General features: G+C 48.1%; 1 protein-coding gene across 1 annotated transcript in view; it reads left to right on the top strand.

Moving 5' to 3' along the window:
• Positions 1 to 16,361, top strand: part of SIN3A (SIN3 transcription regulator family member A) — a 36,922-nt gene extending 20,561 nt beyond the window's left edge. The window contains exons 11-21 of the mRNA XM_069866967.1: positions 2,458 to 2,668; positions 4,612 to 4,728; positions 5,425 to 5,663; positions 6,731 to 6,914; positions 7,095 to 7,668; positions 8,384 to 8,553; positions 9,875 to 10,048; positions 10,869 to 10,961; positions 11,311 to 11,405; positions 11,839 to 12,046; positions 13,712 to 16,361. Coding sequence (XP_069723068.1) covers positions 2,458 to 2,668; positions 4,612 to 4,728; positions 5,425 to 5,663; positions 6,731 to 6,914; positions 7,095 to 7,668; positions 8,384 to 8,553; positions 9,875 to 10,048; positions 10,869 to 10,961; positions 11,311 to 11,405; positions 11,839 to 12,046; positions 13,712 to 13,942 — 2,296 coding nt within the window. The 3' untranslated portion in view covers positions 13,943 to 16,361. The remainder of the gene's footprint in view (positions 1 to 2,457; positions 2,669 to 4,611; positions 4,729 to 5,424; positions 5,664 to 6,730; positions 6,915 to 7,094; positions 7,669 to 8,383; positions 8,554 to 9,874; positions 10,049 to 10,868; positions 10,962 to 11,310; positions 11,406 to 11,838; positions 12,047 to 13,711) is intronic.
• Positions 16,362 to 16,620: the final 259 nt, after the last annotated feature.

Consider the following 16,620-nt stretch of genomic DNA (forward strand, 5'->3'; position numbering starts at 1 on the left):
TTCACTCACTCGCATCTTGTGTGGCTGAGTGGCCAGAGCAGGAGGAACGCTGCTCTGGGAGCTGGGTGGTGGTTTCTTGGGCCACAAAGTACAGCTGAGATGGAGTCCCCGTGCATTGCCCACTTCCTCTGCTGTTGGTTGACTCAGCTTTATCTGGGTATCCTGCCACTGCTTAATTGTCTATCCAATAAATGGTTGTATGAGTTGCTTGTATGGCAATGCATCCTCTGACATCTCCTTTGATAGGAATGGTTGGACTCGATGATCCGGTGGGTCTCTTCCAACCTGGTTATTCTATGATCTCCTGTGTCTTCTAGCTCAGGCTGAGTATCAGTAATGTACATGGTTAGATGCCAGGTGCTGCTCTACAGGCAGGATGACACTGTTAGCTCTTGGAAGCCCTTCAGTGGCCAATACAGGGCAGGTGCTATGTACTTCAGGTTTTCAGACTTCTTAGCACAGGAAGGGCATGGATCTGTTGGAGCGAGTCCAGAGAAGGCTGTAAAGGTGATCTGATGCCTGGAACACCTCCCATGCAAGGATAGGCTGAGAGAGTTGGGATTGTTCAACCTGGAGAAGAGAAAGCTCCGGGAAACCTTAGAGCAGCCTCCCAGTACTGAAAGGGGCTGCAGGAAAGCTGGGGGGGGGACTTTTTACAAGTGCATGGTCTGACCGGATGAGAGGGAAGAGCTTTAAATCGGAGGGGGGAAAATTTAGATTAGATGATATGAAGAAATTCTTCATAATGAGGATGAGAAGGCCCTGGCCCAGATTGCCTAGAGGTCTTGTGGCTGCCCCGTCCCTGGAGGTATTCAAGGCCAGGCTGGATTGAGCTTTGAGCAACCTGATCCAGTGGGAGGTGTCCCTGCCTATGGCAGGGGCTTCGAACTGAATTGATTTCGAGGTCCCTTCCATCCCAAACCATTCTGTGATTATTGAACGAGGACATTAAGTCCTCTTCTTCAATTTTCCTTCCAACTGCATAGTTTCCTGCACTGCCCTTTTCCGTTCCTTGTCCGAGAGGAGGTGAGAGAGAGATTCCTGGTTATGTCTTGGCAGGCAAACAGTATTTGAGAGCAGCTGTGGTCCTGTTTGCATTGTTTCTTCCTTTTTGAGGAGAGCAAATGGAATTATGTAGCAACTTGTTATTGCAGTCTCTTGCTGTGAAATTGTGGATTATTTCACTTGAGAAAAGATTGACTAATTATGTAGGAAATGTCCCATGAAAAAGAGTGCTGATACAAACTCACTAGAATTTCAAAAGAGCAAAAAGCAGCTGTATTCTGTCCTGAAGCCAAAAATTATAAGGAATACTATAGTTTAAACAGGAATTGTAAGTTCCGTGATTGCCAGTTGTGTACCAAGCAACTCTGTATCAATTGGCTCAAACCAACTTGGGGCAGGAGGATTAATGCTCCTTCTTCCTGTGAATTGAGTTCCTGCTTCCAAGGGAGAAGGCAATAGCAACAGAAATTGGGTTCAGGACCCCATTACACCGGCTGTGCAAAGAAACCGCCCCAAGGAGCTTACTCTCCTTCCATAGCTCCACCAGAATTAGTCAGGTGTCAGCAGGATGCTGTAGCTGGGAAAGGTGGAGTATTCGCCAAAAGAGTCTGGATTGCTCCCATCTACCATCTGTGCTCCTAGCTAGTAGGGTGAATATCTGTACTGGGAAAGGTGTAACACAGTTTTCTTGTTCCGGAGTTGGACTTTATCTTCTGTTGTGTAATGAAAAAGCAATAAATGAACAATAATTTAATTAGCCTCAGTAACAAGTTTGATTCCTCTTATTGCTGGGGTTTTGCTTGAGATAAGAGGAATGGAACAGATGCAGTATTTTAGGCTAAATAAATACTTCGGAAGTCTTTTCTCTGTGAGCAGGCAGACTTGGGCCTTGCAGAAGAGGGCTTCTGCACATGTGCTGAGGAGGCAGCACTACTTGAAGTGTGTAGTTACAGAGTCGCTTCTCAGTTTCCTCTTGCTAGTTTGGGAAAGGAAGGTTCTGGTTTAAGGTTAAGGACACTGGCAAACAACTAGGAGTCTGGGCTAGATGTGCTGCCAGGGTGGTTTGGGAGGCCTGGTTGTGACCCTGCAGTGGAAGCTATGGCTGCTCTTCCTTGCCACTTGTCTCATGGGGACAGGACAGTACCCACAGGGCACATGGAGGATGCATCCGTGCTTGTCTGTGTGTCCTCAATGATATGGGGGGTCATACTGGAGCGTGTTAGTTGTGCCCAGAGAGTGATCCACCACCTGATAACACAGAGGCACTCACTTCTCATTTGATTCAGCTCTGTGGAAGCAGGGCTGAGCTGAGAGAGTCCTCTCTCACCACAGAAAATTCAGAGAGCCTTCTTGGGCGCAGCCTGCCTGTAGCGGTCAGCTGCAGCCTCAGCATCAGAGCTCAGTGTTGTTTGAGTTCTGCTTACCTAGTTTTCCCCTTCATTTTATTTTTAGGAAATTCCCGGAGTTGTTCACTTGGTTTAAAAACTTCCTGGGATACAAAGAATCTGTTCACATGGAGACATATCCAAAGGAACGGGCCACCGAGGGGATTGCCATGGAGATAGACTATGCCTCCTGTAAAAGACTGGGCTCCAGCTACCGAGCCTTACCCAAGAGCTACCAGCAACCCAAATGCACGGGGCGGACTCCGCTGTGTAAAGAGGTAAGATGCTCTCAAATAGGGATTGCGTGACAGGAAGGCTATTCCCAGCCTTCTTGGAGGGATGGAGCCAAGGCCAAGCGGAACAGAACAGGATGGGGGATTTATTTGGTGTCTTTGTGCTATGCTGAAAAGGTTTCCGGGGATGTCAGGACACGTTTGCTCTCGTACTGCTGAGTTGTGCTGCTGTCTGCAACCTGGAACAGGTGCTGGCCATGGAGCTGGGGCCGGGCAGCTGCCTGGTTAGCACTAACCCGTGTTGCTCCTGCATCCAGGCATGTGCTGGCATCCCATCCTGGCTCAGGATCACCATGGTGCATGTCGGAGCCTGAGGTGAGCACACCCCGAGGTGTTCCGAGTAGCAAGTGAGCACTTGGCACTCCTGCAAACATCTGAATCGTGTCCGGAAGCTGTTCCACAGGGCAAGGCTCCAGTCTAGGAATGGGTTATGCTGGAAGCTGGCTAGGAGATGCGATCCCCATGTGGCTTTGGCATCAGCTCTTCTCCAGTGGTGCTGGTGAAAGCGTTGTGTGAAACTTTGGAGAGCACCTGGAATAAACCCCACTGAATAGTTGTGAAGTTTAACTATTTAAATAAGATGTAGGGGCATCAGATACAGGTGATGTTTTGCATAGCCTAAGCTGTGAAAAGATGATTACAAACTTAAAAACTCTGAGTAGAAAATGGCAGAATGAGTTTTCTGCATGGTTTTAATGTGACTTTAGGGACCTTTTACAAAGCAGTATGTAATTCAAGTTTATTGCTACCTTTTTACCCAAATTCCCACCTACTTTATCATCAGAGTCCTCTCTTAAGCCAACCTTAAAAGGAAACAGTGTTTTTTGTGGACAGATTCTCCCATATATCCTTCACATGCTTCTTTCTTCGTACCTGAAACGTTAAGAAATGGTGCGTTACTTTTGGAAATGGGCCCTTTTGGTCAGCAGTGAAAGCTGGTCTCACGACAAAGTCCTGCAGGATTGGATGTATTCGTTGAGTCCTTTAACGTGTTGTAATGACCTTTGGATCAAAGTGGGAATGGTACTGGCCTGTCCCTTCACTGGTGTTGTTTTGGAGGTGACTTTTGCTGAAGGAGGAGGGAAGAGCCCCAGCAATCGCTTCTCTGTGACTGCTGGCAGCAGTGGCACCCACAGTGAACAGCGAGGAGATTGCTGTTCGAGAATGTGATGGGGTTTGTGTCCCTAAGCTCTTGTGAGAGATGAAGAGGAATAATGTGGATGATCGAGTCCTCCAGTTAGCAGATGGGATAGGTGTCAGCTGAAGTGATGGCAGGAGAGTGGAAAACAGTATGGGCCAGAGACAAGTGCAGGTTTATTAGTCTGAAGTCCTGACATGTCTCTGAAAAGCATGTTGTGTGATCTTGTTACGGACTTTTTCTTCCTGGGAGAATCTAATTACTCAGTTGTTTGTGAAAACAAAGGCCTAACTTCTGAGACTACCCACGAGAATCCTTGTTTCTTTGCCTTTGGCCTCTCTGAGGTGTTTTTGACTGTTGTGCTCCTGGTTTGGAGGTGGTGAGAACTACAGGTGCTTGGCTGCTATGTCAGGAAAGGGGCTGCTGGGGTGTGGATTTATCCTTCAAATCAGCTTTATTTGGAGGCAGAAGCAACATACTGTCAGTCATGTCTGATGTGTTGACCACCCAGTGTTGCCAATGGTGAATCACACACACCATGAACACACTGGTTGCAATTCAGTCCAAAACAATGGCAAAGCTACTTGCACCTTTATTTTTCTCTTCCCTTGCAAGTTTTTTCTCACTGCTCCAGTGAATTAATTTCTGACTGCCTGGATATTTTGGTTCTGCCTGTTTGGGGTTGTGTCCTGAGTGCCAGGCTTTGGAAGGAGCACACACAACTGGGGAATGAGATCCTCCTATTGGAAGACTGGGCTCTGATGCTTGTCCCTCCCTTTTCCCCTCAAAGGTTTTGAATGACACCTGGGTCTCCTTCCCGTCCTGGTCTGAAGACTCCACATTTGTGAGCTCCAAGAAAACACAGTATGAAGAGCACATCTACAGGTGTGAGGATGAGCGTTTTGAGGTAAATTGCTTTCCTTGATTCATGTCTCAAAACTTGGGGGTCTGTGAGCAGTTAATGATCTTGATGTAATTACATCTTTAATGCTGCTTCTTGGAAACTCTTTTTATTTTGTCTGTCACCTGTTCTTTTGCACAAAAGCTTGTGTTCTCTTAATGCAAGAAGCAGCAGCTGCATAACCACCTCTTATTCCAAGCTGCTACCCCTGCCCCCCACTTTCTGTTGTCACCACGCCAGGTGGAATTGTTCAGTGACCAGCATATAATCTGATGCATCTTCTGTCCTTACTGCCCACGCAGCACATGAGAACATGCATAATAATCTGAAAAGTAATACATTCAGGGTGTTAAACAGCTGACATCATGACTTGAAATGGGAGTTAGCTTGGCAATTACCTGCATACGCACAGATTCGGCGTGTCCTTTTGTAGAGAAACTGTCAAGTGTGTTCTATTCCCAGGTGGAAAATGTAATTTCCTAACAGTATCATCCTAGTAGCCCTTAAATTCTTATGCAGTATCATCTAGGTAGCAGATAAAACATAATTGGATTACTTGAGAGCAGCCGAACATGGAAACCGCTGCTGAGGAACACCTTGTTAAACATGCGCGGCTTCTTGTTTCATGTCACTTAAATGTTAGCCTCTGTGAAGTATCATGTTTTATCTATTCAATGATGGCTAATGCTCCGTTTGCTTCAGCTGGATGTTGTCTTGGAGACCAACCTGGCAACGATCCGCGTCCTTGAGGCAATCCAAAAGAAACTCTCGCGCTTGTCTGCCGAGGAGCAGGCCAAATTCCGGCTGGACAACACTCTGGGTGGCACTTCAGAGGTGATCCACCGCAAGGCTCTCCAGAGGATATATGCAGACAAAGCAGCCGACATCATCGATGGACTTCGGAAGAACCCATCCGTGGCTGTTCCCATTGTACTGAAAAGGTACCGACTGCTCTACCACCAGTCCCGGGGGCTCTGCTGGAGGATAACGCACCATTCCTCATCCAGATTTATGTAAAAGTATCTTGTTTCTGCCCCTGGAGGGTATGACCACCACAAGGCTGTAGTTCAAGAAGTGCGTTTTGTGTTCTGATCAATTGCTGTGTTTCGCAATAATCACCTAGAAAGAGGGAGTTAGCCCCTGAAACAAAACCTTTTACACTCAGCTGGAGGGATGTAGAGCTTCTGTTGTCTCCTCTTAAACCTTTTTTCTTCCATGGTGTCAGCATTGTGCGTAAGGCGAGGAAACTGTAGTGTGTGCATTGATCCGGGGCTAAATTGGATCCCTTTCCAAATCCCACTGCTCTACGTGACTGTGGGTTTGGATCGTGGTGGCTGTGCTACCCTCAGATTCCCAATCTGGTTTCTATTGTCAACTTCCCCTTTCTCAGTCAAGAAAAGGGAGCTCAAAGAGGTGCGTGAGCAGATGTTCTTCCTCAGCCCCTCACCCAGGATACCTGCAAAGTCACAGCTTCTCCACCCAGCTGCCTCTTGCTGTGAGCCAGGTCTCAAGCTGCATCGGGTACTTTACTGAAGACACCAAGCTGAGGTTCAGGAGTCTGTTCCCAGGAAGCTCAGTTTGCTGCAAGGCAATAACTTTGTTAATCATCCAGACTAAGCTACTTTCTTTCAACAGCTGGAGTTACACAAGGTTCAGGGGTTTTCCGAGAGCGCTGGGCCACCTCTTGTGGCTCTCCTGGCCCTTCAGCCCCTCTCCCTGCTGTGGACAGTGGGGCTGGAATGGTGTTAAACCCACTAGCTGTTCTGGCACACTGCAGTGGGAAGCACAAGCCTCCAAGCTACTCTGTTCCTGAGCCATGTAACTTGGACACAAGAGAAGCCTTGGGGTTATTCAGAAAGGCATGTGCAGGGTGCTCCTCCCGTAAAGCTTCGTTCTGTGGGACAGTGTTCATTTATACCTGTCTCATAAAGAGCTTAGCCCCTCTTAGCATCAGCTAGGAACCACAGGCCTAGGTTTTCCTAGCTCACCCTTGTTTTATTGATCCCAGGTTAAAGATGAAGGAGGAGGAGTGGCGAGAAGCCCAGAGAGGATTTAATAAAGTCTGGCGAGAGCAGAATGAGAAGTATTACCTGAAATCCTTGGATCACCAGGGCATCAACTTCAAACAGAATGATACCAAGGTCCTGAGGTCAAAGAGTCTCCTCAATGAGATTGAAAGCATCTATGACGAGGTAAGACTGTCACCGATAGTTTCCTTCCCTCAAGTTTATGTACTTCAAGTGCAGTTTCAGTTCCTATTCCTCACTGCTCAATGAGAGAGGAAGTCTGCGCCACTGGCAGAGCTTTCTGAAAGCTTTCTTGCTTGGAAAGAGTTGTTCAGGACTGACTTTTGTGCTGTTTCTCATTTGTAGAGGCAAGAGCAGGCTTCAGAAGATAACGCTGGCGTCCCCACGGGCCCACACCTATCACTAGCCTACGAAGACAAGCAGATCCTGGAAGATGCTGCCTCTCTCATCATCCACCATGTGAAGCGGCAGACGGGAATCCAGAAAGAGGACAAGTACAAAATCAAGCAGATCATGTATCACTTCATTCCAGACCTGCTGTTTGCTCAGCGAGGTGAACTCTCGGATGTGGAAGAGGAGGAAGAAGAGGAAATGGATGTGGATGAAGCTACTGGGGCTGCAAAAAAGCACAACGGTGTTGGGGGCAGTCCTCCAAAAACCAAGCTGATGTTCAACAACACGACGGCCCAGAAGCTGCGGGGCATGGATGAGGTCTACAATCTCTTCTACGTGAACAGCAACTGGTACATATTCATGCGGCTCCACCAGATCCTGTGCTTGCGGCTGCTGCGAATCTGCACCCAAGCCGAGCGGCAGATCGAAGAGGAGACGCGGGAAAGAGAGTGGGAGAGGGAAGTACTGGGCATAAAGCGAGACAAGAGCGACAGTCCTGCCATCCAGCTGCGGCTGAAGGAGCCTAGTGAGTGACTTTGGGTGGGATGGTAGGGAAGAAATATGATTCTATTTGTAGTGTGTTGATGGGGCTTAGTTACAGTGGTGACCCTTTAAAACTGGAATCTCTCTTACAGGATGAGGGGGAATGGTTTTCAGCTGAAAGAGGGGAGATTGAGATGAGATCTCGGGAAGAAATGTTTTCCTGTGAGGGCTCAGGTTGCCCAGAGAAGCTGTGGCTGCCCCATCCCTGGAAGTGTTCAAGGCCAAGTTGGATGAGGCTTTGAACACCCTGATCCAGTGGGAGGTATCCCTGCTCATGGCAGGGAGTTGGAACTGAATGGGCTCTGAGGTCTCTTCCAACCCAAACCATTCCACGATTCTATGATTATCACTGGGCAGCAGTGGGTTGAGAGGAAAGGTGAAAAGGTGTAGGGTACATGGGCCTTGAATAGCTTGGATTATAGCAGTTATTTCATAAGAGCTTCCGTTTTATACCTGCAGGTCTAAATTATCCTTGAGTTCCCTAACTAAAAGCCTTTTACTTATAGAAAGTCTTTCTGAAACAAAGGCCTCATGGAGGAAGCTCAAGCTGGAAAGCAAGGCATTAGTCCTTAGAAGGACTCCTTTAAAGGTCTGTAACAGACAAAATTAAATCTGTTTCAGGAACAGATCTGTGGGCCAAACCTCAAAGCAGCCCCTCCTGAGAGTGGTGTGTTCATCTCCATTCTCTCTCGTTGCAGTGGACATTGACGTTGAGGATTATTACCCGGCCTTCCTGGACATGGTGCGCAACCTCCTGGATGGGAACATGGACTCATCACAGTATGAGGACTCCTTGCGTGAAATGTTCACCATTCATGCCTACATTGCCTTTACCATGGACAAGCTGATTCAGAGCATTGTTCGACAGGTGACTACTGGTGATACTGGAGGGTGGATGCTCTGGGGTAGAGGAAGCAGCCGAGGTGTTTGCTGCAGTGAGAGCCTGGACCCACTTTGGAGGGGTGTGTTGTGTGCCTGAATGGGGAATTTCGAGGGTGAGCAGGTTGATTTTAACCTAGCTTTAAGACTTCTTCCAAGTGACAGGGGACAGGACAAGAGGAAATGGCCTTAAGTTCCGCCAGGGGAGGTTTAGGCTGAACACTAGGAAAAAAATTTTCACAGAAAGGGTCATTGGGCACTGGCAGAGGCTGCCCAGGGAGGTGGTTGAGTCACCTTCCCTGGAGGGTTTTAAGGGGACGGGTGGACAAGGTGCTGAGGGACATGGTTTAGTGATTGATAGGAATGATTGGACTGGATGATCCGGTGGGTCTCTTCCAATCTGGTTATTCTATGATTCTATGATTATGTAAGGACACCTGATAAAAGATAATTTCTGATGTATTTAAATTATTGATAATATGTGCAAACTGTCTTTGCACATAGAGTTCTCCCTTTTGTTTTCCAGAAGTTCTAGGTTATAAGTTCTCAATCTCAAAACATCTCCAGAGCTAATCTTGCTTTAACTTTGTAAAATGAATTAAATGTCATTTAAATAATTTCTTTCTTGCTGGTGTCACATGCCTCTTCAGAAAACTTAGCTCTTTTCTGGATGTTGGAGCAGCTCACCTTGCCATTTAAACTCCGATCCTTTTATTGGACTGGTAGGAAGAATGTGTGACCAAGGGAAAAGTTCTTCCTGTGCCTTTTTGTAGCCTAAAGAACAAAACTGTACACAAGGGACTGGAAGTGGAATGGCTTGAGAAACCTTTTCCTCCTTCAGAAGGGTAGAGCTGCCTTTTTGAAACCCTGTGCTTCAGTCCAGAGATTAACTGAATACAAAAGGCGACTGATTGACTTTCAATGTTTAAAATTGTGCAAAACAAGGATTTGATACCAACTCTCCCACCCCTCTCCTCAGATGCAGCGGCAGCCCCTTGCCATGGAGGGGATCAACTGTGCCGCAGTGCTCCAGCCTTTCCTCCCCTGCTGCTGATCAGGTTGTTCCCTAACCCTGTTTTTCCTCTGAGTAACTATACTTTGCCACCTGTTAATTATATTAAAGATACATTGCAGCAAATGGAAGAGGTTACTCAAAAAGATGGACTTAAACTCATGCTTTTTCAGCCATTTTTTTTTTTTTTTTGGCTTGGGCTTAAACCCGTGGTCACATCTTTGTTTCTTTGCTCTGTGCTGAAGGGCCTGCAGCAGACTCCCTGACAAACACTTTCCCTGCATTCTCCTTTTTGCAGCTCCAGCACATTGTAAGTGATGAGATCTGTGTGCAGGTAACAGACCTCTATCTGTCGGAGAACAACAACGGAGCAACTGGAGGGCTTCTCGCTTCCCAGTCATCTCGTGCTCTCCTGGAGGCCGCCTACCAGCGCAAAGCTGAGCAGCTCATGTCAGAGGAAAACTGTTTCAAGGTAAACTGCGCTGTGAACCATGCTGGAAAAGCAGCAGGCAGCAAGGGGGCTGCCTCATAAGGAGGGAGAGATGCCAGTCATTTAAAAAAGGAGCCTTGTTTAGGCCCCAGAGTTCTGCAGACTTTCTGTGGCTCTGAAACTTGAAAGTTTTGGTGGCAACTTTTGGCACGTATGTCAACGTAGACCCTTCTGTAAGGGCCTCTCGGAAAGGAGATATGAAGGAGAAATAAGTTTCGTGGAACAGCGATGATGAATGTCACTCATGCTTTACAGTGTCATTGGGTTGTATCACATTGACTGCTTTGCTGTCACCAGTTTTAATTTGTTGGCTCAAACTCCCCCATTTCTCTCATGCCTCAGCCTTTGTTGACTATGGGGAGATCTGCTAATACTGACTGGGCATTGCCGACTGCATGCATTGCTAAATAAACCTGGTGCACTGTGCTAATCAAATCCATGCTTCCTTCGCTGAAGATGCAGGAAGTGGCCAGGCCCGTTCTGAGCGAGTAAAGTGCTTTGGATAAAGGCCTGCATGTATGATCTCTCTTTCCTTGCTCTCAAACTTTCTCTGGGTGCTCAAGAAGGACCTGCATGGCTCCAAAAAAAAACAACAAAAAAAGATTTTGAAAAAGCATTGCAATTTCTCTGTTCCTCAGAGTTTGTGCAGTTTGAGTAGAGTTTTCTTTCCACTGTCAGGCGTGTGGGAAGTGTTTTTTTCCCTTACTACTATGATAGCTTGCTTCCTTTGCCCCAGTGAGAAATTAAGGTTGTCTTATCTGTTTGCAAGCTCTTACTAGTCCTTTCTGCCTCTTCTTTGTAGCTGATGTTCATTCAGAGCAGAGGTCAGGTTCAGTTAACCATTGAACTGCTGGACACTGAAGAAGAGAACTCTGATGACCCTGTAGAAGCAGAGGTAAGAGCAGCTTGTCCAGAGAGCTGACAGATGGTCAAGGGTGCACTGGACAAGGGTGTCCAGCTGACTGCTGTTATGATCTGTTAGCCCAACCTAAGAAACATCAAGGACACACTGTAAAGCTTTCAATGCTGTGAGTAGGCATGTCCTTCATGGTTTGTTTTGTATTAGAAGATGCTCAAAACTATGTAGATAAATGCTGTACCTGCCTTTTTGGGGGTTTTGATATGTGGAGCCTTCAAAAATGACCTTGTGTTCATCCATGTAACTTCCAGCTTTGCCTCTTTAACCATCTCCTGTTGTTTGGTGGGAAAGCAGGGGCTGATCTGTACTCTGTGCTCATTTCCAGCGCTGGTCGGACTATGTGGAGCGGTACGTCAACTCCGATTCTACCTCCCCTGAGCTGCGGGAACACTTGGCCCAGAAACCAGTCTTCCTGCCCAGGTGAGTGGCCGTGCTCTGCCATGAACCATACCCAATGGGCTGGATCTGGCCATAGAGAGCAGCGCTACTGTGCTCTGTGACAGTGCTGGGCAGTCAGTCTCATCTGTATTTTCACGCTGGTTTGTCCTTTCTTTTTTTTTCATGCTGCCTTGTTCTGTGTTTTAAGGCCACCAGTCCCATCTTGGCTGACAGTGAAAAAGCAGCGGGCACCGCATTGGGGCTTTTTCTGAGCAGGGAGTTGATTTGCACAATAGGTGTAATTTCAGATAAACCAAATGGGCTGACTTGTTGTAGGGGTCTGAGCCTGTAAACTCTGACGGGCAGCTGAGCTCCGAGGTGTTTGCCAGGGGCCAGCACAGATCCACCAGCTACATTCCGCTGAGTAGTGCCAGGGGGTAAGCACTAATTCCAAGAGGGGTTCTCTGGTTTGCAGGAATCTGAGGCGGATCCGTAAGTGTCAACGTGGTCGGGAGCAGCAGGAGAAGGAAGGGAAGGAGGGAAACAGTAAGAAGTCCATGGAGAACGTGGAGAGCTTGGACAAGCTGGAGTGTAAATTCAAACTCAACTCCTATAAGATGGTGTACGTGATCAAATCAGAGGATTACATGTACAGGAGGACCGCTCTGCTGCGAGCTCAGCAGGTAGGAGTGAACAGAAGGACTGGGGTGGGCACCTGGTGTTTCCTAGCCCCCCTGCTCCCAAGGGTCAGGTGGGGAGAGTCAGCTGAAACAACCCTGGGGATCCTGGCGAGTAACACTTTGTAGCCGTTGTGTTGCTGAGAGGCTCTGTCAGCAGAATCCTCTTCTGCAGCTGTGGAGATTGTTTCCAGTTTATGAAATTACTTCCTTTTCTGAGGACGCTACTGACCACTGAGAAAATTCCCTGGGGGTTGATGCTGGATGGGCTTTAAGGTCCCTTCCAACCCAAACCATTCTGTGCTTCTATGAGGGGGTGGGAGAGGTGTGCGCTGCTTCCTGCCTAGGACATCATTGTTACTGCTCTGTTGTGGTCATGTAGTTGGACTTCTAAACCAGCTCTTTACCATCTCTGCCTTGCTGATGAAATACAAATAATGGGTCTACTTTATTAGCACTCAAAGTTGTTAAACTCTCATTCGCATCAGAGGAGTGGTTTATTTCAGCGGTGCCTCTGCAATAGCAGTACCAAGGATTCTGATTGAATCCCACCTATCCCATTCAGCTGGCACAACACTCAAGGAAAAGTTGTTTCAGCCATGATGTTCTGTGCCAGGGTTTATCACAAAGAACCCAAACATGAGTCAAATTCCTGAACTGTTAAGTACGTAGCATGCAGCACGGCCCCTCAGTGACTGCAGGCACCAACAGAGCTGCAGAAGCTACACTGAACGACAGATCCATTGGATTTAACAGTGAACGCTGAGCAGCAGTTGGTCTCTGGGAGAAGAACAGAACAAATAATAAAATACATAAGTTTTAATCTGGAGGCTGAATTATATTTGCTGTTTTCAGTCATGGCTGTAGCTGTGGCTTTAAACCATCTGCCCTGGATTTTACGTTCCTTAGGCAGATGCTCTCACTCAGGACATACATGGTTTTTCCTCTCCTGATACTTCTGTTAAGCCAGCAGTTCTCAGACTTTTTAGACCTGACCCAGTTCTTTGTTTTCCATAGCAGTTGGGTCCTCTGGTATGTGTAATGAGTATGAAGCTTGCTTTCTCCTGGGGACCATGCCCCGCCGTTGTGGGCTGGAGGCAGACCCCAAGGGCTGGGGAGGGCAGGGCTTGCATGATCTGGGGGATGTCTTCGCTGGAGAAGAAGCTGAGGGGAGACTTCATTGCTCTCTGCAGCTCCCTGAAAGGAGGTTGTAGTGAGGTGGGTGCTGGTCTCTTCCCCCAGGTAGCAAGTGGTGGAACAAGAGAAAATGGCCACAAGTTGCGCCAGGGAGGTTTAGATTGGATATGAGGAAAAATTTCCTCACAGAAAGGATTTTCGAGCACTGGCAGAGGCTGCTCAGAGCAGTGGTGGAGTCGCCATCTCTGGAGGTGTTTAGACGATGGGCAGATGAGGTGCTCAGGGACATGGTTCAATGGTGGACAGGTATGGTTGGACTCCATCTCAAAGCTATTTTCCAACCAAACGATTCCATCACCCTCAGGCCTTTATCAGAGATTGTCTTCTGTTGTTAGCAAGAGCTGATGTCTGCGCTCCAAATCCCCTCTGGCTATTGACCCCTTCAGTTGTGTTGACCGGCAGCTGAGCTTTGTGTAACACTGCAATCTGGAGGCCAGGCTGCCTTTTGTCTCACACCTCTTTCTATTTCTGTAGTCCCACGAAAGAGTGAGCAAGCGGCTGCACCAGCGGTTCCAGGCCTGGGTGGACAAATGGACCAAGGAGCACGTGCCCCGTGAAATGGCAGCCGAGACAAACAAGTGGCTGATGGGCGAAGGGTTGGAGGGCTTGGTGCCCTGCACCACCACGTGTGACACAGAGACCCTGCACTTTGTCAGCATTAACAAGTACCGCGTCAAATATGGCACGATATTCAAGACGCCGTAGGTCTGCCCCAGGGCGAGGGAAGAGCCCGGGCAATGTGTGTGTGTGTGCGCGCATCCAGGAGAGGAGGAGGAGGATCCCTTCCTCCCCTCTCCGTGTATCGCCGTAACATGGCCACTTGACTAGTGCGTGGCTGGTACAGCCTGTCACCAGCAGGATCCCCTGCAGGGACGCGGATCGCCGCCAGCCCTTTGACATCGGCACGCGTCCCCGGAGGGTGGGAAGGACCGTTCTCTGAACTGAGCCATCCCAGAGAAACACAACGAGCTCGTACACACCAGCAGTGTTGAGGCCCTGAGCAGCAGGGGAAGAGAACCGCAGGATCACCGGACCACTTGGATGTGTCCTGAAATCCCCAGGTGCCTGTCACGACCAGATTCTCCTCCCTGGACGGGCTGCTGTGCGGGGCGGTGGGGCAGCCCGTGGCCAGCTGACAGAGCGGACCCTGGGCTCCTCTCTCCTCCCTTCCAGGCTGGACTTGCCCCGTGCGGATCGGTCTGTCCTTTCTAGTGCCAGTGGAACTGTTGATTTCCCTTTTTTTTTTTTTTTTTTTTTTTGTACCTGCTTGTTTACTAGTCTCTCCTAGTGCCATGCACCAGCTCTTCACAACATGTACGTACACACACACAACAGAACAACACGATTTTAACATGTTCCCCTCCTTTTTTTTGTAAATAAATGTACAAATTGTCAATTTTTTTTTGGTTTTTTTTTTTCCTCCTGTTTTGTTTGGGTTTTTTATTAAAGGAAGTATGCTTGATGTGCTAGCATAACTGTACTAGCTTCTTGTGTACCATAGTACCAGGTGGCTTGAGAATTAGTACCGACAGACAGACCGACGGAGACATTTATTACACTTTTTACCAAAGGGAGTTATCATTGTAGTGCTTTTGTGTGGAAACTTTTTTCTCCTTTTTTTGTAAATAAAAACCAATGTCTTTGTTCTTAACTGGAGGAACACACTCGCTCACCTACAGCCTTGTTCCTGGTCTGAAAGGCACCGTGCAGCATGCAGTTTTGGGGAGGGGGCAGGGGCGCATCTGACCACTTTTAGGATTGGCTTCACAATCTGAGAGGAAAAAGCGGAGGCAGCGTGTGTGTGTTTTGTGGTTGATGACCAAGGTACAAGCAGCCTGTTAAGATATATAAATATATAGTATATAATTGTTAATTTTTGTTTTTCCTGGTGGGTAATTTTTATCCACCTTGTCTTCCAGCTCCAAGGACCTTCGCTTTTGGGAAGTGTTGCTGAGCTACTTAGCCTGGGGTTGATTGTGCTGATGTCTTTTTTTTTTTTCCTTCTCAGTATTGGAGAAAACATCATCGGAAGTTACCAAACCAGTGTTGGACAGCTGCTCTGCGTGTGTGTTTGTGTGGGGTGTGTGCGTGCGAGAGAAGAGGGTGACGGGCGGGGGCGGGTCTCGGCGCATTTCACTTGTGAAATCCACATATGGGATATATATTTTTTTAAGTAGAGAAGTTTAGCGCTGGCAGATATTTAAAACACGGGAAATTCCTGATTTTAAAAATAAAGAAGTCTGCACAGACTTCGTAAGCCACGACAGCCACAACTGCACTGTCTCTCCTCCTCAAAGGAGGCAGCTTTCCTTGCACAAACCCATGCTGCCAGTCCTAAGCACCCGAAACAGCTTCCATCGTCCTTGGCTTGGGGAGCTTTGCTGCTCCTTAAACCTTTCCCAGGGATTTACTATTTTTCCAAGACAGCAGGTTCTCTCCTGGCACCAGAGCTCCCCTCCCTTCTGCAGGCAGGGAGCTGGGAGTGGGCTCGGAGAGGGATGTGCACCTCGCTGGTCCTTCTGCAGCCAGGAGAGCCGGGGTGCAAGTCTGCACTCCTTGGCAGCCAGATCTTGAACCAGAGCCTCCTGTGGAGAGAAGGAAAGGGAGGGCAGAGCCCCGTGAGGAATACTCACAGTTTGCCAGCAATAAGTCACCCGTCTACTTTCCTCCTTTGCTTTAACCAAGCAGGACGGGGCGCTGCGTGTCCTCTTTCACTTCAACGGTCTCACGTGTGCTCCCCCTCTCTCTGTTTCCCCTGTTTATTTTTCCTGTTGTATTCTCAAGGTGATCTGGAAGCGAAAATCTGGGGTGATTTAGACTTTTTGACCAGCTTGAAAGTAGCTGCTGCTGCTTGGTGGGTGTCTTGTCCCAGGAGCTGTGCCTGCATGTCACTGAGCGCACGGGGGCTGGTGCTGATCCCGGGATACGCTGTGGAGACCTTGGCCTCTGCCATCCCAGCTCCATTCCCTGCCTGTACAATAGCAGAGGGTTTGGTTTGTTTGGTTTTTTTTTCTTTTTATTTGAACTCGCTTTTTGTATTCTGTAATGTGATCCTGGCCCACAACCCATGTGATTTCTATCCAAATGTTGTAAACTTGACTGTAGTGCAGTATTTCCATTAAAATATCAGGGCTAATTCTTGCCTTACGCATTATTCTTCCTTCCTGAGTGTACGCAGGGAAGGTTTGGGGTGCTTTTGAAGGAAAAAAGGGGTCAGGGAGGATGATAGGTGGGCGTGGAGTCACTTCGGCTAGAGGATTGAGACGTGAACCCGAGCTACGGCTCGGGTTTTGTAGAATCAGGGAGTGATTTGGGTTGGAAGGGACCTTAAAGCCCATCCAGTTCTAACCCCCGGGGGCAGGGCCACCTCCCACTGGATCAGG

The sequence above is a fragment of the Phaenicophaeus curvirostris genome, chromosome 12 (genome assembly GCF_032191515.1).
Source record: "Phaenicophaeus curvirostris isolate KB17595 chromosome 12, BPBGC_Pcur_1.0, whole genome shotgun sequence".
In the NCBI taxonomy this organism is placed as follows: domain Eukaryota; kingdom Metazoa; phylum Chordata; class Aves; order Cuculiformes; family Cuculidae; genus Phaenicophaeus; species Phaenicophaeus curvirostris.